This window comes from Lissotriton helveticus, chromosome 8 (assembly GCF_964261635.1).
Source record: "Lissotriton helveticus chromosome 8, aLisHel1.1, whole genome shotgun sequence".
Taxonomy (NCBI): Eukaryota; Metazoa; Chordata; class Amphibia; order Caudata; family Salamandridae; genus Lissotriton; species Lissotriton helveticus.
Genome location: NC_136069.1, coordinates 1,022,253,908 through 1,022,278,590, shown reverse-complemented (window position 1 = coordinate 1,022,278,590; position 24,683 = coordinate 1,022,253,908). Strand labels below are relative to the sequence as shown.

Here is a 24,683-nt window from a genome sequence, read left to right as displayed (position 1 = left end):
TTCACCTATGACCCGGCTCCGTCATTTTTGCCTGAATATCAGGACACGGATGAAGGGGAGGACTGGGAGGGGTCTGAGAACCCTCTGGCACAGCAGTGCCAGTTGAGTAAGGACTGGGCAGATGAGCTGGGGGAGGCCAGTGGTCTAGACACTTCGCCTGACACTGGATTCATCTCTCCTCCCTCCGCGGCTTTGGAGGAGGGTGCTGCTTACAGCGTGGTGTTGAACAGGGCAGCCAAGGCCTTGGCTCTTGAACTCCCTGTCGCGGCCGTCAGGACTAATCTCCTCACTGAGGTGCTCAAACCGCAGGCAAGCTCTATGGAGCCTCTACTGTCGTTTAACGAAGCCTTCCTGTGGATCGGAACGTGGCTACCGCCCGGCTCAGGGCGACCCCTGCTTTCTGTCCACCCACCCGCGAGAGTCTGGTTATCCAGGCTTCAATGTCCCAGACCGCATTCCCGACCGCCCCACCGGATCGGGAATCCAAAAGGTATGATCAGTTTGGGAAGAATCTGTTCTCCTCTCTGAGTTTGGGACTGCGGTCTCTCAACACCGCTTGCCTTTTGGGCCGTTACACCCACTCGCTGTGGGATACGGTTGCGGACGTGCTGGCACAGTGTCCGAAGGAGGCTCGGCCACGGCTCGCCCAAGCCCTGGCGGAGGGGCGGGATGCAGCACGGTACTCGATCAGCTTTGGACTTGATACCACGGACTCGCTGGGCTGAGCGATTTCCACGACGGTGGCGATTCATCGCCACGCCTGGCTGAGGTCTGCCAACTTTTCGGGGGATGTCCAGTCCACGCTCATGGACATGCCCTTTGATGACCGTCGCCTTTTTGGCGACAAAGCAGATAGTGCGCTAGAGCGTTTTAAGGACTCCAGGGCTACCGCCAAGTCCCTGGGCCTGTCGGGCCAGCGCCAGCAAACTTCTGCTTTTTGCCCCTTTCGTGGCCACGGGAGGGGCGCCCCCACACGTCCAGCCAGCCACAGGCCGCAGACCCAACCTCAGCGCGGTCGAGGACGTGGTAACCGCCGTGGCGGTGCCGGGGGACTAGGCCGGGTCAGTCCACACCCACTCCCGCAGTATCTGCCTCAAAGCCTTCCTAGTCCGAGCTTTCAGGCCCATACGACGCCAGTGGGGGGCAGGGTCCGCCATCACCTCCTCCAATGGCGTACCATCACGTCGGACATATGGGTGCTGCAAATCGTCCGACGGGGCTACTCCCTCCCCTTCGAGGCGACACCTCCAGCCATGCCACTGCAGTGCCACCGCATGTCGGGGGATCACTTGCAACTTCTACAGGAGGAAGTTATGGCTCTCTTGGCCAAGGGGGCCATCGAGCGCGTTCCTGGGCCAGAAGTAGGACGTGGTTGCTACTCTCACTACTTTCTGGTGCCCAAGAAGGGCAAAGGAGGCCTGCGCCCTATCTTGGACCTCCGGAGCGTCAACGGCTTCCTCCGGAAGGAGAAGTTAGTTAGTTAGTACAAGCTTTATTCGAGATAACTTCTCATAAAAGCGCAACATATAATCAAATACATTACAATAAAAAACCGTTTAGTTCATTCATCATTACACAATATTTCCCTAAAAGAAAAACGGTAGTGCGCGCTTATACAACAATAAACAGTAATAGTTACACACAAAAACAAATTACATTAAAACTTCTTGTTTTAAAAAGTATGAAATTTCATAGGGTTAGGTGGGCCTGCCTATCAGCCTCCGCCTGATTGACCAAGCCCATCCCAAATATTTGGCCACTCCCAGGATAATCGACTCTTGGGTGGATGTGCATAAGATTCTTGTGGCCGCTACACTATGCCGTGTCCCAAGATTTTTACAAACTGGAGTTAGCCATACCCTCCTTGGTAGCAAATAAGCACTGCAGGCGAATAAAAAGTGGCCTAAATTTTCGGTAGCAGCTTTACACGCAGGACAACACGTGGAGGTCGAACTCTGCCATCCTGCAGTTAATGATTTTAGCGGGAGGGATCCCGACCTTAACTGGAAGACTAACTTCCTGTCCAAAGGGACAGTAATACTATCCCAATAATTTTCTAAAAAAGGACAGATTTTGATTTCGAGAAAGCGCCCAGACATAGAGTCGGATCTAGTACCCCTCAAAAGACTACTGTCTACCCAGTCCCAATAATAGGATTTGAGGGCCTCTTTACTTGGGAAGACTTCCCCCTGTGGATTGGTCCAAAGATTAGAAAGGCCTAGTTTGATTAGCATGGCTCTTAAGTTCTTTAACCAGTTGATTTTATGGAAATGGTCTTCCTTGATTATTGCTAAAAAACCATCTGCATAATGCTTAATCTCTGGAGTTGTCCAAAGACGTCTCCAGTAAAGAATGGGGCGCAAACGCGCTCTATCGCTAATTTGTCGTCTACCTAGATCGAGAAATAGTGGTATTAAAGGAGCACTCTGGGGTACGCCTGTAATACCCCTAAGGAACTTGTTCTCTGCTATCTGTAAGGTCGATATGATCAGGGTAAGAAGTTCAGCAGGGATGCCTAGTTTATGTAAGACCGCCCATAGCTTACGCCTTGGGACCAGGTCAAAGGCTGCCCGCAAGTCGACAAATGCAACATAAAGGCAGCCTTTGCCAAGCAATACTGTCCTCCACCGCAAGATGGTGAAACGAAAGACCTGGTCAATTGTACTGGTGGCCCGCCTAAATCCTGCTTGGTATGGCGAGAGGGCATTGTTATCGTCCACCCAATCCATAAGCTGATTTACAATCATTTTTCCCATGACTTTTTGTATAGTAGCAATCAAGCTTATGGGCCTATAGTTAGATGGGAGAGACCGATCTCCTTTTTTGTAGATGGGTATGATGACGGCACCTTGCCAAAGCTCGGGGACCACCCCTCCCCTGGCAATGGCATTGCACAGTAAAAGAATATACCTCCTCCACCTCTTTATGTCGTGTTTGAAGACATCCGAAGGTATCCCATCTAACCCAGGTGCCCTCCCCCCTTGCACAGCGCAGATTGCTAATTCAGCATCCTTAAGTGTAAACAAGTTATCAGTAGGAAAGACAGGTGCTATCTTCTCCTCCATCCCAACCTTCTCTACCTCTGAGTATTGAGGTCTGAAGTACTCGACCCAAGCTTCCTCGGCCACATTATTACTAGGCCTGTCAGGGGTACCGCCTCTACCCCACTTTATGATTTTCCAAAAAAGCTGAGTATCCTTGCTATTTGAGGCTTCCTTCAGCTCACCCCAGTGCTCTTCATCCCATTTCCTCTTTGCTTGGGAGATACTTCTGTTATACAGTTTCCTTGCTTTGCTAATCGCAACCCTGTCTCTTTCTCTAATGGCGCAACCCAATGCCAATCGTGCTGACCTGCACTGGCGATTAAACCACCCAGCCGGTTTAGGAGGTTTTTTACCCTTAGTGCTTGGTGGTTGCATGAAGTGTGGTTTTAGGAGACCAAAAAATTTGTTGTGAATATCTGTAAATTCCATAGAACCAGGGGTTGTGGGTTTTGCCGCATCCATAGAGATGAGAACCTTGTCCATCTCAGCCTTAATGAGGGTCATTGTTGTTTCATTTGCTAAGACGCTTGGCCATTTCAACCTACGCATATTATTGGCCATTACTGGGATTTGGACATTTCTTGTATGCGTGTTTTGGGGCCCAGCATTCCACCATTTGTGTGTCACACAAAGGGGATTGTGATCACTTTCCAATCTGCCCTTGATGGCCATATCAAGAACTCCCTGCCAGAGTGGAAGACTACATATTACGTAGTCAATTCTGCTCCGACTGTGGCCATTGTCGAATGTGCATGCGCCCTCTTTGTCCCCTGATGTTCTCCCATTTAGGGCTCTCAGCCCATGTTTCATACACAGGGCATTTAGTAGCAGTATATCCTTTGTCCACCGTTTGACTGGGTTTAAACTCAAAGATGGAACTCCCCAGAGCATGTCCTCTTCATAACCTAGGGGATCATTTGTTCTGTCAAGCGTTTCGAAGGTCCTATTTAGGTCCCCAGCTACTACTACTCTATTTCCTAGCGACTTAGTTTCTAAGAAAACAGACAATGCCTCTAAGGTAGATGAACTTCCCAAGTTACTACCTCTTGCATAGATGTTATACAGATCAATCACATCCCTCCCTTCTAAGGACAATCTTAACATTTGTATGTCACTATTGCCCAAATCCAACACTTTGATAGAAATAACCAGGTCCTGCTTTATCCAGACTGTTAACCCTCCCGTTGGCCGACCCCGTGCCCCTCTAGAGGCTGGGATAGAAAAATTCAGATAACCACGGAGGAAAACAGGGTTACAAGCCCAGGTTTCTTGAAAGCAGCACACATCAAAACCATTAATAAAGTCCAACCAAATTTGTGAATCTATCTTGCTACCCAACCCAGCAATATTCCAGGACAAAAACCTCCCCAAGGTAAGCCCTCCCCCACAAGCTACATCTATGTTAGAGCATGATTCAAGAGTATCATTTTCAACATTTACAGTTAGTATGGGTAACTCCCCTGCTTCGTCGTGCCACTTGCTTTTCTACTACTTTCCATCATATTCACAATCTTATTGTCGACTTCCCTAGAATTTGGCACCTCACCAGTGTCTAGATCAAGTTCAACACAGTCCCCTAGGTGGTTCCTACTATTATCTCCCCCACCAATATTCACATGGTCACAATTTTGTCAACAACCCCACCCTAGATTTTGCCATCTACCCGGAGGGTGGTGGTTTGGGCCTGTGGAATGGTTATTGAACTGGGGTAGTGAAGCTGACGTGGAGATCCCCGGCCATGGAAGGTTTAAGGGGCCGGTTTGTTCATTAAGCAGACTAGTCACAACACTAGTGGGACATGGGGAGAAAAAGGTAAGATCGACAATACCAATTCCACCACTGTTTGTACCCCATCCCTGCCTAGTTATCCATCCCGCCACCCTTGGGTCTTGAAAATTGACCACAATACAATCCCCCCCCATGCTTTTGGTGGTACAGCCTATCCAGTCAATTCTCCTTACCCCACAAGATTAACCCATCAACTTCCCCTGGTAGAGGCAGGTTAGCCCTCAACCAGTGCATAACCTTATTTTTCAGCATCTGGAAGTTCTCTCTCTGTCCCATAGAAAGTGGTGGGACATTTATGAGTACAGCCACAAAGGGAAAGGAATCTGGGGTAAGATTCATTGGGGGTTTCTTGTGTAGTGGTTTTATCGAGTGAAGTAGAGACTGTTTAGGAACTATAGGAGTGTGGCGGAGGGCAGGTTTATTTGTAATAGGCTGGGTACTAATTAGTGGGGGAGGTTGTAACACAATGTCTAGTCCAGTGCATGCATTTCCCCCAACCTCCGTAGTAGCCAGGGAATTTAGACTAGACGGTGGTTGTTGCGCCACAATTTGTACTGGAATTACAATGTTGGGGGGATTAGCAACGAGCCCCGATGGTCCCAAATCAGGGGGCTTAGATGGTCTTTTCGCAGGCTCACTACGTATATTAGAGGGCTTTGGAGTATTAGTTTGTTGCCTTCGTCCCTTGTCTTGTGGTGCACATGTGGTCGGAATCTGGGGCTTGTTACTTTCGTCCTGTTTTGCCTGGGTCTTTATTAATGATTTTGTAGAAAAAAAGTTATCTAATGTTACCTGTTCAAAATGGGCTAAACGGTCAGACCGCTTGATAATTTTTTCCTCTAATGGGAGCAGAATCGACCGTATCAACCTTTCTAGGTCAGGATTCAGGTTACATAAAGGTGGCAGTTTCTCTGTCATTACCAGGTCACTGTCTGAAGAATTAACAGTACTAACTTCTGGACTATCTAATAGCACCACATCTCCCTCCTGCATGTTTCCATTGCTACCGCTTACTTCCTGGGCAGCCTTACTGGGGCAAGTGCTTTTAATTACTTTCCTAAGTTTACGTGGGGGTTTAGATGGATTGCTTTTTCTGGGTACAGTAATTCTTTTCCTTTTTGATCCGGCTTTGGATTGAGACAGGGGCACCTGGGTACATAGATTTGCTGTGCATACTATAGGGTCAGTGAGGCTCGCACATGGTGAGACCTGTCCCGCCACTGTACCCTGGTTTTCCTCATTAGTGGTAGCATCATAACATCTTTCAGCTACAACAGGCAGGTTTACTGATGATAAAGGAGTTACCAATGTGGGGTAGGATTGTGCGGAGCGTTTATCTATAGGGTTTTTAATGAGTTCAATAGATAATCTACGCTCCGCACGCCTCTCTGCAAGCGTTAGCTCTTTATCTATAAGTTGGGTCGGGCGGTTAAAAAAAAAATTATCTAGGGGGCCAATAACTGCTGGCCCAACGTCGACCAGGAGGATTGGTGGAGCGTTGCTACTTGGGGAGACAGACATACCTTAAAATCACCACCCCTTTCTCTTATTTAGGGCAACAATAATACTTCGCACAAAGTACATCAATAAAGTCAATACCAATGTCAGAGGGCAGGCCCAGCCCGGCCACAGACGGTCCCGCCCTTGTCCCGGGCTTCTCCCGGCGCGCTCCCGCGAAGCGGTGTAACCGGTCTCCTTAAGACAACGAGTTCAGCAGTCCCATAGGATGACAGGCGGGTGGGCGTGGCCAGCGGGGAGAGCAGCCCAGGTGGAGCTTGTTGGGCGCGCAGGGACTCCTGGATGCTGGAGTCCCTGTCCTATGTCCGCAGCCCCGCCGACACACTCACCTGCCCCGCACTAATCCCGAGCTTTCACCTACAGCCAGCAGCGTCCCAAATACACAGTGCTGCGGGACCAGCGGAGCTGGTCCGGCAAGGCGCTACCTTTGTTCCTCCAAGCAGGGATACGAAAAAACAGGCAGGCAGCGAGGACAAACGGACCAAAACGGTGAGGGCACAGTTCACTGGTGGTTTCCCAAGGCTGCAAGTCGAAGTCCGCCTTTCACTCGGGTGGCGGGGGCGTGGCCAGCAGGGAGAGCAGCCCAGGTGGAGCTTGTTGGGCGCGCAGGGACTCCTGGATGCTGGAGTCCCTGTCCTATGCTCGCAGCCCCGCCGACACACTCACCTGCCCCGCACTAATCCCGAGCTTTCACCTACAGCCAGCAGCGTCCCAAATACACAGTGCTGCGGGACCAGCAGAGCTGGTCCGGCAAGGCGCTACCTTTGTTCCTCCAAGCAGGGATACGAAAAAACAGGCAGGCAGCGAGGACAAACGGACCAAAACGGTGAGGGCACAGTTCACTGGCGGAAGGAGAAGTTCAAGATGCTGACTTTAGCTCAGGTCCTAGTTGCCCTGGACCCTGGAGACTGGATGGTAGCGTTGGACTTGCAGGACGCATATTTCCATAACCCCATCCTGCCGGCCCACCGGCGTTACCTTCGGTTCACGGTAGGCCACAAGCATTTTCAGTTTACCTTGCTCCCCTTTGGCCTTACCAGTGCTCCTCGGGTGTTCACGAAAGTGATGGCGGTGGTAGCAGCTCATCTGCGCAGATCAGGGGTTCCAGTCTTCCACTATCTCGATGACTGGTTGTTGAAGTCGGGCTCACCCCATACAGTCGTCAGCCACCTCCAGACTACGGCCGACCTCTTGCCCCTGCTGGGGTTCTCCATCAATGTGCCCCTCTCAGAAGCTCCTCTTCATTGGAGCGGTTCTGGACTCGGCGCAGTTTCGGGTTTATCCTCCTGAACAGCGGGTTCGGGATATTCAGGCTCTGATTCCGATCTTTCAGCCTTTATCCCGAGTCTCGGTCAGGATGACGCTGCGGCTTCTGGGGCTGATGGCCTCTGCATCCTTCTGGTGCATCACGCCTGGTGGTGGATGCACCAGTGGGACCTGAAGTTTCAGTGGGCCCAGCATCAGGGCAACCTGTCCGACCACGTCCGGATCTCGGAGGGCACTGCGAGACAGTTGCAGTGGTGGCTCACGGACCGCGATTGGGTCAGCGGCAGATCCCTCTCCCTACCGCAACCAGAGCACGTAGTAGTGACGGATGCGTCCCTCCTGGGCTGGGGGGGGCCACATGGGAGAGGCGGAGATCAGAGGCCTCTGGTCTCTGGCGGAGTCCCGGCTCCACATCAACCTTCTAGAGCTGCAGGCGATCCGTCTTGCACTAAAGGCATTCCTTCCCTCTGTCCGGGGAAGTGTAGTGCAGGTGTTCACGGACAACACCACCGCCATGGGGTACTGCAACAAACAGGGTGGGGTGGGGTCGTCGACCCTTTGTCAGGAGGCTCTGCGCCTCTGGCAATGGCTGGAACACTAGGGCGACACCCTGGTGGTTCAACACCTGTCAGGTTCCCTGAACGCCAGGGCGGAGAAACTCAGCCGCCGGTGCATGATGGATCACGAATGGCGTCTGAACTCTGACGTGGCGCAAGGTCTCTTTCAGCAGTGGGGAGAGCCTTGGTTAGATCTATTCACCACCGAAGAGAACGCACAATGTCATCAGTTCTGCGCGTTGGAGTTTCCAAGGCGGCACTCGCTCGGAGACGCTTTTCATCGCGAGTGGAGCTGCGGTCTGTTGTATGCCTTTCCGCCTATACCACTTCTGCCCAGAGTGCTGAAGAAGATCCGGCGCGACCGGGGCCAAGTCATCCTTGTGGCTCCGGACTGGGCACGAAGGTACTGGTATCCCGAGCTACTCAGAATGTCAGTCGATCCCCCAATTCGTCTGCCTCTTCGGGAGGACCTTCTGTCGCAGCAGCAGGGGACGGTCCTCCACCCGAACCTGTCCAGTCTCCATCTACATGCGTGGAGATTGAGCGGCGACAGTTGAGGCCATTTGACTTGCCTCCTGAAGTCTGTGATGTGATTCTGGCAGCCAGGCGTCCCTCCACAAAATCAGTATACGCCTGCAGGTGTAACAAATTTGTGGCATGGTGCACAGCAAAGGCTGTGGATCCACTCTCTGCCCCCCTTTCAGAGGTTCTCCTCTTTCTTCTTTCTCTTGCCCAGCAGGGCTCTGCTCTGGGCACTATCAAAGGCTACCTCTCTGCCATTTCAGCCTTCTTGAGGCTTCCTGATCAGCCTTCTCTTTTCAAGTCCCCTGTTGTAAATAAATTCTTGAAAGGCATCACACACATGTTTCCTCCTGTTCCTTTCGTGATGCCTCAGTGTGACTTGTACCTTGTTCTGACCTATTTGATGTGCACTCCTTTCGAGCCACTTCACAATTGCCCTCTCTGTCTTTTGACTCTTAAGACTGCATTCCTGGTTGCCATCACCTCTACCAGGAGAGTGAGTGAGCTTCAGGCTCTATTTTCTAAACCTCCTTTCCTCTCTGTCCATCGGACAAAGTTGCCTTGAGAACTCGTCCTTCTTTCCTGCCCAAGGTGGTTACAGCCTTTCATATCGGACAGTCCATCACCTTGCCCACCTTCTTTCCGCCTCCGCATCCCTCGAAGGAGGAAGTGAGGCTCCACCGTCTGGACCCAAAACGTGTGCTTTCGTTCTATCTAGACCGCACATGCCAGTTCCGGGTGGACGACCACCTCTTAGTTGGTTACGTGGGCGCTAAGAAGGGACGGGCGGTGCACAAGCGGACCATCTCTCGGTGGGTCGTGTTGTGCATTAAGGTCTGTTACTCCTTGGCGAAAAAGGAGCCTCCTGTTGGGCTGAGAGCCCATTCCACCTGGACCACGGCGGCTACTACTGCCCTGGGTCAGGGAGTCCCCTTGCAGGACATCTGTCAGGCAGCTATGTGGGCCTCGCTGCACACGTTTGCTAGACACTACTGCCTGGACAGCCAAGTCCGGAGAGATAGCTTTTTCGGCCGTTCTGTTCTCCAGGACTTTCTGGTGTGATTTTGGTTCGCAGATCCACCACCGGGGTTGGTATTGCGGGGGTATCTGTTCTAAGGTAAGGAATCTAACACTAACTTGTTTCTTTCAGATGCACAACTTACTTACGGTAACGATATATCTGTAAGAAACAGTAGTTAGTGTAAGATTCCTTACCGCCCCACCCATCCTCCCCGTTTTGCGAACCGATATCTAGGGTTAAGGTATCTCCCTTTTAGGTCCCTAGTTTCATGGCACCAGTGTCGGTTTCTATCATGGCTCTGCGTTCCTGGCGCGGAAAGCTACGTACAGAACTGACGTCAGCGCGCGAGGGCGGCGTATAAGTACTCAGACGACGTCATCCCAGCGATCAAGACGACGGACACGGAGCTGTAGACGATGCCTACCGACGCGCAGGGGTACTGCTACGCAAAACTTTCCGGATCCAGTCTGACGCCTGGGGATATTGTAAGGTAAGGAATCTAACACTAAATACTGTTTCTTACAGATATATCGTTACCGAAGGTAAGTAACTTGTGCGACATGGAGTTTTTGCTGCGACCAGACCCGCTATATTTCTGGTAAAAATTGATTGCAAGGAAGGACCCTACCAAGTCTCATGCTTGCCCTAGGTGTGCAACGGAACAAACAGGGCTCACCCACTTGGCATGGAGTTGCGCGCCCATACTAGGGTACTGGCAGGAGGTTTTCCGGTACCATGCCCTAATGACTGACACCGACTTACACTCCTCCCCACTACTCGCTTTGTTGGGATACGTTATTTATTTATTTATTTATTTTGACATTTTTAAAGCGCACTGTTACCCGAAGGTGTCCTGGCGCTGATTGATCGCTAGTGGGCATGGGCAGGGGACTTAGCGTGTAAAGAGCCAGGTCTTAAGGGCCCTCCTGAATGTGAGCAAGTCGGGGATCTGTCTGAGGCTCGAAGGCAGCGCATTCCACGCCTTGGCGGCACCCAGGGATAGACTTCTGCCTCCCCAGCAAACTTTCCTTACTCTGGGGACTACAACCAGCCCCTGCTCGGCTGATCTTAGAGCTCGCACTGGCCTGTACCACTGGAAGAGAGGGGTCATGCATTGGGGGCCCAAGCCATGCAGCGCCTTGAAAATCACGCAGAGTGACTTAAAAACAATTCTTTTGCGAACTGGCAGCCAGTGTAGCTTTACATGGTCCTAAGCTACTGAGGCGAACTTGGGGGTGCCAGTAATCAGACGTGCTGCTGCATTCTGCATAATTTGAAGTTTATCTAAAAGCCCCTGTTGGGCATTCAGTAGCAGACCGTTGCAGTAATCTAACCGGGACATCACCAGTCCGGTCACTACTGTCTTCTTGTGTTCCACAGGAAGAAATGGCAGGACTTTCCGGATAGTTTTAAGCACATAATGGGTAGCCGAGGACAGTGCATTGATTTGTGGCCTGAAGGACAGAGAGTCGTCCATCCATACACCCAGATTTTTTACCTTTGCAACCGGAGAGGGGGGAGACCCCATTTCCTCTGGCCACCAGCGAGGGGACCAAAAGTTATCTCTTGACCCAAACAGCAGCAACTCTGTTTTTGCAGAATTAAGCTTAAGGCAGTTTCCTGCCATCCAGTTACTCACCTCCCGCATCCAGCATCTAAACCGATCTGCTGTGCTGTCCGATTCTCCCGGACGCAGCGACACCACAATCTGCGTGTCGTCAGCATAGGATGTAAGATTGAATCCGAAGGAACTAATCACTGGCGCTAGGGTGGAGACATGAACATTAAAAAGAGTCAGACTCAGGGATGACCCCTGTGGGACTCCGCAGGGGAGCACAAATGGCTCAGATTCGAAGTCCCCCAAGGCCACCGACTGAGTCCTGCCGGATAGGAAGGCTTGCAAGATGTCGAGTGCCTTTCCCTGAATCCCACTGGCCTTCAAACGGTCCACCAGTAATTGATGGTGGACCGTGTCGAAGGCCGCGGATAAATCCAGCAGGATCAGGGCGGCTCTGCCCCCCGCATCCAGTACCCTTCGTATGTCTTCGGCTGATTTAATCAGCGCCGATTCTGTGCTATGTCCCACCCTGAATCCATGTTTAGAAGAGTCCAGCCTCTCTCCTAATCCCAAAAAGGTGCTAAGCCACTGGGCACTGAGGTTCTCCGATTTATTGCCATTGCCCTGCTTCTTGCCAAGAGGCAGGTCTCTAAACACTGGTGTGCACCCACGTCCCCAGAGTTAAGGCCTGGATATGAGATTTGATATACGATGAAACCACTAGTGCTACATATGCTACACTACAGCCACCCTCGTCCAGACCTAAAAATACGTGGCAGCCACTTCGTCCTTACCTATTGCTTCATCCAGAGGAGATGGAGTGAGCAGGGATCCGAGGAGACCGACGGGGGCTCTCTGTGTCATAACCACTGGGGATCATTATGGGCGGGCAAGGATCCGCACTGCAACATTGGCATTGTCTGATATGATTTTATTATGTCCTTATGTCTTCTTCCTTCTTCCCCCGTTATATTTCTTTTTTCTCCCTGAGACTTAAATATCTAACCGGTACTTGTTTACATCACTCTGTTGGACTTGTTCGCAATATTGGATAGGTTGTATCATCCACGGTAAGGATGCGGTGGCGGATCTCCCACTGTACTATTATCAAAATACTTCTGTATGAACCTTTCTCCCTTGTGAACATATACATGCTGTGTGTTCTTCTGTGTATTGTCTTGTGTTTAATTATAATTGCTGAAAACCTCAATAAAAGAAATTAAAAAAATAAAATAAACTTTTCCTCTAAAGCTATGTAATTATTTTAGGAGAATATTTGTGACTAAACTAATGCGGTATGTGCATTGGTCTAATAAACTCTTTGTATTTTTTGTGGGTTTTTTTTTCCTGCAAACTTTCACCGTAATTTGAAAATCTGTGGCGAGACCTGCTTTCTTGTAATCTGTTCGCCAAAAAATGGAGGAATTTGACTACTACTTTTAGTTATATGCTGTTTATGGTCTCTTCTCCCGTCTCAAATATTTTGTTTGTCTTATTTTTGCCAGTTACAATATTTTAAAGACCTTGAGATTGCCAAAATTCGACTGGAAGAAAAAGAGAAATCTAGAAAAGAAATGTCAGATCTTCGACAAGATCTTGAGAAGACCTACCAGATGAAGTCAGATGGTCTGATTAGTCGTGAAAGGAACGCTATTGAAAGACTTCAGCAACATCAAGAGGTAAATATGAAATGTTGTTTTGGGTAAATGTTTCCATCTTAAAAAAAACAGCAAATGTTGGTTCATCACATAATGGAAAGTTTTATCAACTGGTTCCTTTTTACTCTGTAGTCTCATTTTTTTTTTTTTATTCGGTGATTTTATTTTTTTAATTTTTTTAATTAATTCGTTGTCCCAATGAATACATGAATGTTTAATATGGCCGCCGGGTAGGAGCTCTTGGTAAGAGCTCCAAGTGCTTGGGATCCCATTTTTGGATTTTATCCCTGCTAGCACCCAGCGGCATCTCCACCGTTGCGAGCAACGCAACTCTCAAGTAACTGGATTTGAACAAGTAACTGGATTTGAACAATATCTTCCTTACCTGTTTGGCGGTGGACGAAACCTTCAGAGGAACCCCGACCTGCCCGGAGGCTGTGAGCTCCGCAGGAGAAGACCGAATCACCCCCACCTTCTTCTTCGGACCCTGGGCTGTCCCTGGCCATATGCGGAGCACGGCACGGATGCTTGTTGCCTGTAGCCCGCTGTGGCGACTGGTACACGCTGTGGTTGCCTGCGAGTCGAGCTGTGGCGGTCCACCGGAGGTGTCCGACTCGCCTGAAATCACCGCCACTAGCGCCGGACTTCGTGGAAGTGGACCTGGACCCCTGCTGCCGTCACCCGAGGGACCGACTTCAAGAGGCGCCGGACGGACGACTGGAACCCTCTGCGGAGTTGTCCTGCCCGCCTGCAATAACCGCCGTGATCACCCCGGTGTCCCGCTCAAGTTGGGAGTGATCACCCTGTCCTGCCTGGGGAGCTGCGTGCCTGTCTGCTCGCTCCTCGCGCCTGCAATCACCGCCGTGACCACCCCGGTGTCCCGCTCACGTTGGGAGTGTTCACCCTGTCCTGCGAGCTGTTTGCCTGTCTGTTCGCTCCGGGGCTGAGTCCCGCGCACCCCAGCGACACCAGGGGAAGTTGGCGCCCTGCTGCCAAGGTGAGCTCGGCGTCCCCCCCACACCACCCCTAGCGGTGTTGTGGAGCCGCCGATCGGGAGCCAAGTAGATGAGTCAGCGCGGACCGACCCAGCGCAGGCGATCGAGGGCGACCCCACCCCCGTGGAAATTCTCATGGGAACGAGGAACATTGGTTTACGTTTTGCTTCAGCCGGATGCCCTTTCCGCCCCCCCCCCCCATAAAGGATCCGTGAGAATAGAGTCTGCCCCCAACTGCCCGCTTCTACACAAGTGAGTTTGGCATTCAGGGCGTCCCCGGTGTGCTCTGCTTGTGTGATCGGACAGCTTCAACACAACACTGCCTTAAAGTGCCTGATTTGAACAACATCAGTGCAGCCTGACGACCATGATGACCACGATGTTGCTGAAGGTATCCGCACGCAAAATTATTATTTTGAACAATCATGCCGGATTCCTATAGTGGTATCTGCATGCAAAATTATTTTTGCGGACACAGCGGTCTCTGCACTATCCATTGTCTAAAATGGCGGGGGCCATAAAACAGGAGCCATAAATCGTCTCCACTGCCCACTAGATGACCGTGAGGCTACATACCAACGTGTTCAGGGGTCACCAAAACAGAGATAAGTCTCTCTCCTCACCACCAAGCAACACTGAAGCTGTACTTTCTCCACCCCACCAAGCAACATAGAAGATGGACTAACTTGACTTGCCCCAGAGTAGAAAGGGAAACTAAACTCTCTAAATAACATCTACAACAGACAAAGGACTACTACTCCTGTCGCGCTATATGCTATTTTGGCGGCCATCTTTGACTAGTCCTCCACTTTGGTGGCCATCTTAGACTAGTCAGCCTCATCAACTGCCCACACCCAAGACTATCTTCAATTTTTCTTTTCTTTTCAGGCTTACACCCCTGTAACCTCACACACTCAACCACGCACACCCCCTCCTCTTCTACCTACTCCTCTTCTATCATGGAACGCATGGGCAAGCACACATACAAAATTAACTACCCACCTGAGTTATCCCAAAAAAACGCCCAACGCTTCAAACACAACTTCCTGAAGGCCCACCCTGAAACCCCGTTTGTGGACACCTACTTTTCATTGATCAATGGTGCCACGAGCACCGATATCATTCTATACACTCTCCGTAGAGCACAGTGGAGGAAAGCGCTCCTCTCCATTCTCACTATCTCCACCACCAGAAAATCCGCTCATGGCCTAACACTTTCTATCACACCATCTCAAGTTTTCCCAGGCAGAGCCACCATCACCATCTACAACAACGGGACCATCCTATTCCAATCCACTGATAGGAACCTGGACCTACTCGACAACCTGTTCCCCCACCTTCCTAGAACTCATCTCCAACCGGCGGACCTCCTTTCCTAACTTCTCAAGCTACACAACCCCCTCCACTTCCACTTCCAATCTTCAATCTAACTTGCCTAACCTATCACAACAGCTGAACGACACACACCTCTCCCATCCACCCAGCGCTGTAGTCAGTCACCCACCCGATATAACCTCTCCACACCCCTCATCCAATGGCGGAGATTACTCCCCCTCATACATCCTCCATAACCCCACCTTCCCTACCCCCCACCTCTCACCTCCTATGAGTCTCGCAGAACCCTCCATCGCCCGGAACTTATCTCCCCCGCCCCGCGGCAGGTCCATCTCCCACCATATCTCCCCTCCCACTCTCACTCCCCATTACCCCACTCTCCCAACCAGACCCGCAGAACACACCACCTCCTCTACCTCAACCCCTCCTCCTCGCTCCCCCCCATTCTCAGCCCCCACCACCCTCTTCACACCCCCACCATCTCCGGCCTTCCCCATCCCTTAACTCACCTGCGTCGCCCCCCACCAGCACCCCCACCTATGCCTCCAACCTCCCCCCTTCCTCATCCACACCCCTCGCCCACAATCTCTCTCACCCATCGAATGGCACCCCCCTCACTATTACCGCAGAGCCCTGCACCAACGCTAGCATATCCCCCCCCCCCCTAGCCAGTTCCCTCTCCAGCTCCCTAATCAACCACTCGCCCACGGCACCCATCCCCTACACCATCCCCAATCCACCTCTGGACATGATTATATCCACCCTCTTACAAGTCAAAGAAGATCTCCACACCATCAAAGATCTTCTTATCACACTCACCAGACAACCCCTACCTACCACCGCCTCCTCACCCAACAAGTCCCTCATCCTCCCCACATACCCTCTCAAGCCATACTCCCCGCGTTGGCCCTCTATCCCCGCTCCCAATCACACCCACCCCCCCCGTCGCGCCCTCAACTCCCTTTCGGACCACGACTTATGCACCCTCCTTCGCTCATTTGGCCCTGGTCCCTTAAAGCACACAACCACCACAAACCTCCCCATTCCCACAATTCTCACAAATCCCCTTAGGCCTCCCACTCTAAGCAACAGAAGTTCCGTTCCAAATAATCTCAGAAAAGTCCCCCTCTCTCTAGATCACTCGACCACCCTTCTCACCCCCAGACTCAAATGCATCCTACTCAACTGTAGATCGGCCCCGAGACACTCCTCCGACATTGCGGATCTCATCATAACAATGGATCTCGACCTAGCCATTCTGACTGAAAGGTGGCTAACTGAAACTTCTACACCTATAATGGACATACTAGTCCCCCCCAACTACCACATCATTAGACACGATAGGACCGGCAAGACGGGCGGTGGAATCGCATGCATTTTTAGGAGCAACCTCTCTGTTACCAAAGTCACCTCCCCCTCCCTCACTTCCTGTGAACTCTTCTGCCTCAATATCTCCAGCGAGGGCAAGCCTGTATGCTCCTTGCATGTCATCTACCACCCGCCAGGGGACAACCTCACCTTCACCCAACAACTCATGGACACGATCTCATCCAATGCCGGTCGGCAGATCACTCAAATTTTCCTGGGTGACTTCAATCTCCACTGGAACGATCAGAAAGACGCAGTGGTGAATAGTCTGAAAACTTTCCTCAATGCGCTTGACCTCTCCCAAATCTGCAACAGCCCGACACACGACAAAGGCTCGATCCTCGACCTCATCATCTCCAAAGAGGACTCTACCCAATTGGGGTCGATCCAACCCTGTGACTGGTCAGACCACCACATTATCACTTTCTTCATCAACGAAAAAGTTAAACCTAACACGGCTCAACCCACCAAATCCAAGATCTGGAAAAGGGACATGAAGAATCTTAACCCTAACTCCCTGCCTTCCCACACTTGCAGTCTCCTTCTTCCCCTGCGGGCGCCCCTGATGTTCAATCACTGACTGACCTCTACCTCGATTCTATGAACTCAATAATCAACGAAGCTGCCCCCCTGCAACTGAAGAGAGTCTCCACCAAGAATTCGAACCCTTGGTATGATGGCAGACTCAATGAAGACAGACGTGCTATGCGAATGGCAGAGCGCACCTGGAGATCTGACCCCTCAGCACTGCACCTTAAAACGTTGAAGAACAAGAGAAATGCCTACTTTAGGAAAATCAAGCGTTCGAAATCTGACTTCTTTAGCCTCCAGCTGGACCAAGCAAAGAACCGACCAAGAAAACTGTTCGAACTAGTCAAAACTCAAACCAAGATGCAACCTTTACAATCAAACAGCACAACAAGCGATATTCCACACTGTGAAGACTTTTCTGCTTTCTTTAAGCTAAAGACCGACAACATAAGAAGTGATCTCCTCAATGATGTAAGCCGATACTCCAGCCCCATCAGCATGACTACCACTCACCCTAAAAACAACGCATCATGGACGTCATTCGACACCTACACTGAAGAAGCAATTCACAAACTGCTCGGCACTTTGAAGCCCTCTAATCACTTCACAGACCCCCTACCTGCTAATGCTGTGAAAGACTTCACCCCCCTGCTCCTCCCACTCTGGACCAAAATCATTAACAGCTCCCTTCAACAAGGACTCATCCCAGACTCCCTCAAGGTGGGGCAAGTCACACCTATACTCAAGAAACCTACAGCTGACCCGGCTGACCTAAACAATTATCGCCCTATCACCAATATCCCCACCTTGGCCAAACTACTGGAAAAATGCGTACAACTCCAATTGACAAAACACATTGATCAGTTTGACCTCCTCAACCCTCATCAATCAGGCTTCCGAGCGAAACACAGCACGGAAACGGCTATGACGCACATAATTGATGACGCCCTCCAAATCCTTGATCGCAACGATTCCTGCCTCCTCATCCTTCTTGACCTCTCCTCAGCATTTGATACTGTCAAACATGAGAACCTACTGGAGCTGCTAAATGCCAGAATGGGTTTATCCGGGACTGTTCTCAAATGGTTCACTTCCTTCCTACATAACCGGTCTCAGAAGTTCAAGATCAACAATGTGCTGTCCTCACCTGTGCCTGTAACTTTAGGCGTCCCACAAGGATCCTCCCTATCCCCCACATTGTTCAACCTCGTCATGGAACCACTCACCACCTTGCTTCAAGCATCTAATGTACGCTTCCATATGTACGCCGATGACACTCAACTTTACCTCAAGCTACAATCCCCGGAAGACATCAAGCTTCTGAACGCCACACTCAGAAACACCCAATCATGGTTGGCCGATAATCACCTCAAACTAAATGCTCTGAAAACTGAGTTCCTTCTGATCTCACCTCCCACGAAAATTGCCATCACCCAAACCTGGCTCAATCATCTAACTGCGCTCAATGTCCAGCCCACCATCGTGGAATCTGCGAAATCCTTAGGCATCACACTTGACGCCAAGCTCAACATGCAGCAGCACATTAGCAAAGCAACTAAAGGAGCTAACTTCCAAATCAACACTTTGAGGAAACTTAAACCCTTCTTCCCAGCTAAGGACTTCCAAACTGCTGTACAAGCCCTAGTCATCCCTCGCATAGACTACGGAATTGTGGCCCTTAGCGGACTCCCCCTTTCAACAACCGCACCCCTAAGAGCCTCCTTGAACGCTGCAGCGAGACTCATCACTGGTTCAAGGAAACATTCGCGTATATCCCCTGACTTAAAATCCCTGAACTGGCTGCCTTTTGAAGCCAGAATACATCTGAAAATAGCCGTTATGACACACTCGGCCGTACACCACAAGTCACCCAACTACCTCACTCAAAAGCTGACTATATCAGGAGGCTCGAGATCCAATAGAAGTACAAAAAATCTACTCCTGAAACCTCGTAGATTCCGGAAGGAAAAAACATGCAAACGCTCCTTCTCAGGAATGGCTCCCAGGATCTGGAATGCACTCCCTCCTGAAACCAGACTTATCTCCTCCACGGCACTTTTTAAGAAAGAGGTAAAAGCCATCCTTATGGCCAAGTTCACCTGAACTCTATTGTTGCTGGAACAGAGACTTTTGCACCGTTGCTGTAGTACTGGTTACCTGATTGTCTATTGGTATTATATTTTGTACATGACTGATATCCTATTATGCTATTTCACTTACTACCGACTACTATACTGTACCCAATAGTTGGTCTAACCACCTTCTTGTTGCCCCTACCCCTTGTCCCTGTAATTTTTAAGAAAGAGGTAAAAGCCATCCTTATGGCCTAAGTTCACTTGATCTCCTTTGTTGCTAGATCAAAGACGCTGCACCGCTTTTGTTTTATTAGTTACTTAGTCGTTTACTGGTATTATATCTGTACATGATTGCTATCCTATTATGCTACTATATTTTACCCAACAGTGTATTTAATCACCCTCCTGTTGCCCCTACCGCTGTCTCTGTAAAGCGCTCTGATATCTGCAAAGATCTTGTTCGCGCTATATAAAACTTTGAATAAAATAAATAAAATAAATGTGGAAAGATTACTGAAATAAGGGATTGTGCTCGTATCTATTTTATATCTTCATATCTTCAAGGAGTGGCTAGGGCTGTAACTCGCTTAGAGAACAAAACATTAACCATTGGAAATGTGTAAATCAGTATTACCTTGTCTGCACAATTGGAGACAGTCTTGGGGCCCACCAAAATGACATAACCTCACAGCCTCATCCCCTTTGAACAGGAACACAAACCACAACCACATTTTGCACTGATTTTTGTCTTTGACAAAGGCAGTCTATTCACCACAGGAAAAAGCTTAAGCACCTTTGCAGCAACTACTATCGAGGTAGCAAATGCTAGAGTTATCCAGTCATGGCACTACAGGCAACTGTGTCATGAAACTGCACAATTAACTATTCCAGTCATCACAGTATTAAAAGCAGTCATGAGGCCGCACCTGTGTAAAGACAGAAGCTCCTCCTCCAACAAGGTCCAAGATCATGCCATATGTATGTGATTCTCTGGGCCGTTTCCTTCATTTCCTGTACCAGTGTGATGAAGGTACACTATTGCTTTCTACCCTTGTATCAAATCACAGCTGATCGTTGAATGCTGGATATCATCAAGTATGGTAATGGAAGCAGGCTTTATGTCCAAGCCAGCATCAAAGTCTCCTGAGAAGAAACACTATCTGTTCTTGAAGGCTTTGCAATCAGAAATCTTCTGCTCAAGTCAACAATGGAGCCCAAAGGCCCAGGAACACCTGCGGTGTTAACTCAAGGATTATCGTCATTGGCAGGAAATATGCAGTGTGGCACCCTATTTTGGGTCTGAGAGGGATAAATAAGCTTACAAAACAGCAAAGCTTCAAGATGGTTTAATTTCTTGACATTCTTCAGTCTGTCAAATGCAGAGATTACCTGCTTGACTTAAAAAATGGTTAGTTCCACTTTCCCATTCCCAGCGCCTTTAAAAATACCTATGCTTTATGGTAGATCTACTGATTCAAAGCAGTTTGGCCTCAAGTCGGCACCAGAAGTATTCATTAAGTTTGTGGCAGCATACCTGCAGCATTGAGGAGTAAGTATCGTTTCATACCCAGAAAACTGGCTAATTAGAGCTCATTTACTCTGGTAGACTACTCAAGTAATCATCTTGACTCTGCGCCTGCTAAATGAGTTGAGACCCACTCTTATCTTGAAAGTCAGTCCTCAGTTCCTCTTGATAAGGTATTTTTCCAGGACCCTGCAAATGTAGAGACATTCTGATGGATTGCACCTCTCAGTAAAGAGGAGCAAGACTTGTGGCTGTAGCTCAAGACTTCGCGCAAAGTCACAATTCATGATCCGAAAATACAAGGCCCTTTTGGGAGTTATGTTTCCCACTGTGTCCCTGTTACGACTGTGTCTCCTATGAATGCGGTCACTTCAGGAACAGCAAGACCTACAATGGCATCAAGCCACAGGAGAGTGGCACAGGCTGGTCCAGATTCCCCCTAAAAGCGAAATAAACTCTAACCTGGTGGAACGCCCTTCAAAACCTTTATTCAGGAAAATACCCATATGCGGTGAAACCAAACTTAACCTAAAGAGGTGGAGCGCTCGTCGACAAGATTTTTCAACATGCAGTCTTTGGATGGATACGGGTTGGAACTCCAAGTGGTTCAACTTGCTCTTGAAACCTTCTCATTACACTTACTTCCCTCAAAAAGACGTGGTGTTCAGGATAACTAGTATGACTAAACTTCATTATTTCAGAAAGCCGAGCAATGCAAACACTTTGTTGTCAAAGGAAGTGCAGTGCCTGTAGCGCTATGTCCTTTAACACGGATTCACACTGACAGTGGAGCATTTTACCTGAATCTGTAATGTCAGGGCGACCCCTGCATCGACGCGTTTATGATTCAAAGAAATGAGAGCTAGTTGTAAAAACACATTTGTTGGTCTTTCAAAAATGATCTCCTTGTAATGCTGGGGAGCTCTAAGTGGCAATATGTTGCCAGCAGTTTGTTTCAACTGAGTCCACCGAGAAGCACTTAAGATTCCGTGGTCCGGAATCAGGAATCTTTTTATATGGCCTACCACTTGTTCCCCTCATCCTAAAATTCCTTTACAAGCTGAAGAAATAATCATGAGCACTCATACTTAACGTACTTGTGTGGGCCTAACAGTTTTCATGCATCGACCTTTGGCGTCTCTCCGTGGGCACTCCAATCCAGTTTAAGTTGGTTGCATATCAAGGCCAGGTCATGCACCTCAATCGAGCATCTCTACACTAGACTGCCTAGCTGCTTCAAACTTAGAATATGGCTCTCCCAATATTCCCCAGTCTGCTGAAAGATTCTGCAGGTGGATAAAGCAGATTCCACTCTTAAGATTTACTCACTGAAATGGAAGCATTTCTGTATCTGGGTGGCTTCCTATCACATCGACCACTTACAATGTGTCCTCAAGATGTTCTACATCTGTCTAAATCTGGACTTCCGTATTCTTCTATTGAAGAACTTCTGACCACTTTCTCCAAATATCTTCGGACTGCAAGTATCATCACTTAAACGAGCTGTAAGGATTTCATTAATGGTCTGTTTTACACTTTTCCTCCTGTGACAAAACATCTGCTTTCTTGGGAGTTCAACACTGTTCTATTGGTTCTCTTCAAGAGTCCAATTAAACCTTTTCATAAAGCAGCCCTTCAGGTGCTTTTATGCAAGGCCGCTTTTCTCCAAGCTATAACTTCAGTAGGGTGAAGAGATCCAGGCCTTCGTGATCCAACCCCAGTATGTCTAGTTTGTTAAAAATCAACACCACTCACTAACATTCCTTGATTCATGCCATTGTTTTTCTGCTTCAATGAAAATATTCTATTGTTCTTTCTCCCTTCAGCCCTATATTCCAGAAGAAAGAACCCTACACTCTTTGGATGTTCAACAATGACATTGATAAATGAAAACATGTATGCAAGTCTGATCAAAATTTCATTTTCTGTGGTAGACTCAACCATCTGCCTTCTCTTTAAGCAGATAATTGCTTTCTGGATCACAGTTTGCCTTTCCTTCTTTGGACCACGGGTCCACACCAATGTCAGCAATCTGGTGTCTTCTCCCAAAGGCGCTGCCCCCCTCTTCCTGGCCTTCTCAGGTCTCAGTGGCAATGGCTTGTATGATTTGCATTCACCGCCTCTCCTACACAGCCTGAGGGTATGCTCCCACTGATAGGCTTGTCTCGCCATCTGAGGCTTTATACAGTTAAGACTTTAGAGGTTTGTATGGGATTTTCAGTACATGTTTCAGGTTACCTTTTCTCCAGCAGACATTTCCTCCCCTTCGAGGGCATGGCCTAATATTGCTGCCTTCCCGGAGGTCAGTTCCTTCTACATAGGCAACTCGGACACACCTTTTGCACACTCTGGAACGTCACAGACGAAGAACCTCTCACCCACCCACCCAGTCCCTCTGTCCATCTTAGTTATGGGCATGGGCCAGCACCTCATTACATGAATATATAAGGCCATACAGGAGTTTACACTCATTTCCCTCCTTCCCTTATGCCATAAATGGATGACTTTGGCAGGGCGCTTCACGACAGGGAGTGGGACAGGGCGTTTCAATTCCCCAAAGCTGTATCCCCCTACTCCCATTTCAAGAACATTCAATTCCACATACTTCACAGGGCGTACCAGACCCCAGCACAGGTTAACCGTTTCTTTCCCGACACAAAAGCGAGCTGTCCATGCTGCCGAACTTCATATGCTGATCTCAAACATATGCTCTAATCCTGTCCAACCCTCCAACGTTATTGTCACTCTATCCACACTACATGGGAGGCAGGCTCCCTCTGTATTTTCAAACGCAGGAAGCATCAGAAACTTTGAGCCGCTTCTTATTCTTAGCTCTACTGCTGGTCAAGCAAATTATCACATCGCATTGGCCAATTCCTCACTGCCCCCCGAGTGACCCCATGGCACGGGGCAGTATGGAAATGGGGCCTAGCCGAGAAGGATGCCCTCTGTTTTGAAGAGGTGAGACATCTGTGTAAATGCCTGATCTCACCCCAGTGGGCCATCCTACTGGCTCACTTCCAGCAGGAGGTAAGCACAGATAGTCTTCCTCCGTGTTAGACATGGCACTATTGGTGTGGGTCACCCTTCCATTTTTTGCTGTTGCCTCCTGTATTTTTGCTATATGTTTTGCTGGTCTAGATGCTTTGAGGACTTTGCCACTGCTATTCAGCGCCAAAGTGCAAGTGCTCCCTATTGTAAAATGTTGTATTGGATTAGTGACTCCATGATTGGTTTATTTGATTTACTTGTCAGACCCTAGTACAGTGCACCATGTGTGCCCAGGGCCTGTAAATCAAATGCTGCTGGTGGGCTTATAGCACTGGTTGTGCCACCCACAGAAGCAGCTTGTAAAATGTGACACAGGCCTGCCATTGCAGAGCCTGTGTGCAACCTGGGGCTGCCATGTCGACTTGGCAAGTGCACCCACTTGCCAGTCCCTAAACCTTCCCTTTTCTACATATTCGTCACCCCTAAGGTAGGCCTTAGGGCAGGGTGCATTGTATGTAAAAGGTAGGACATGCCCTGATGTGTGTGGCATGATTTTGATAGTGAATTACAGCCAATTTCGTTTTTCTCTATTGCAAGGCTACCTGTTCCCATAGGCCAGAATAGGCAGTTTGATTATAACTTCTTATAATCCGAACTGACTCAGGTAACTAGGTAGAAATTCGAGTTTAGTATGCCTGAACTCAGAAAGATAAAATACATATTTTAGTGAAGTTGGTTTTAACATTCTGTGTTTGAAAATACCACTTTTAGAAAGTAGGTATTTTCTTGCCTAACCATCCAAGCCTGCCTCTGCTAGGTTGTGTATTCCATGTCTGGTTTTTGAGTGACAGGGGATGGGGGGGCTCCAGGAGACAGGGCGAGTCAGCACAAGGCTGAATAGACCTATCTGCATGAGGAGTGGTGGGAGGAG

The 24,683-nt window shown here is 49.3% G+C and overlaps 1 protein-coding gene across 2 annotated transcripts in view; it reads left to right on the top strand.

Moving 5' to 3' along the window:
* Nucleotides 1-24,683, top strand: part of OFD1 (OFD1 centriole and centriolar satellite protein) — a 635,354-nt gene that overhangs the window by 102,520 nt on the left and 508,151 nt on the right. For both annotated transcript variants that reach the window (XM_078657861.1, XM_078657862.1), the window contains exon 8: nt 12,780-12,953. In XM_078657861.1, the coding sequence (XP_078513987.1) occupies nt 12,780-12,953 (174 nt within the window). The remainder of the gene's footprint in view (nt 1-12,779; nt 12,954-24,683) is intronic.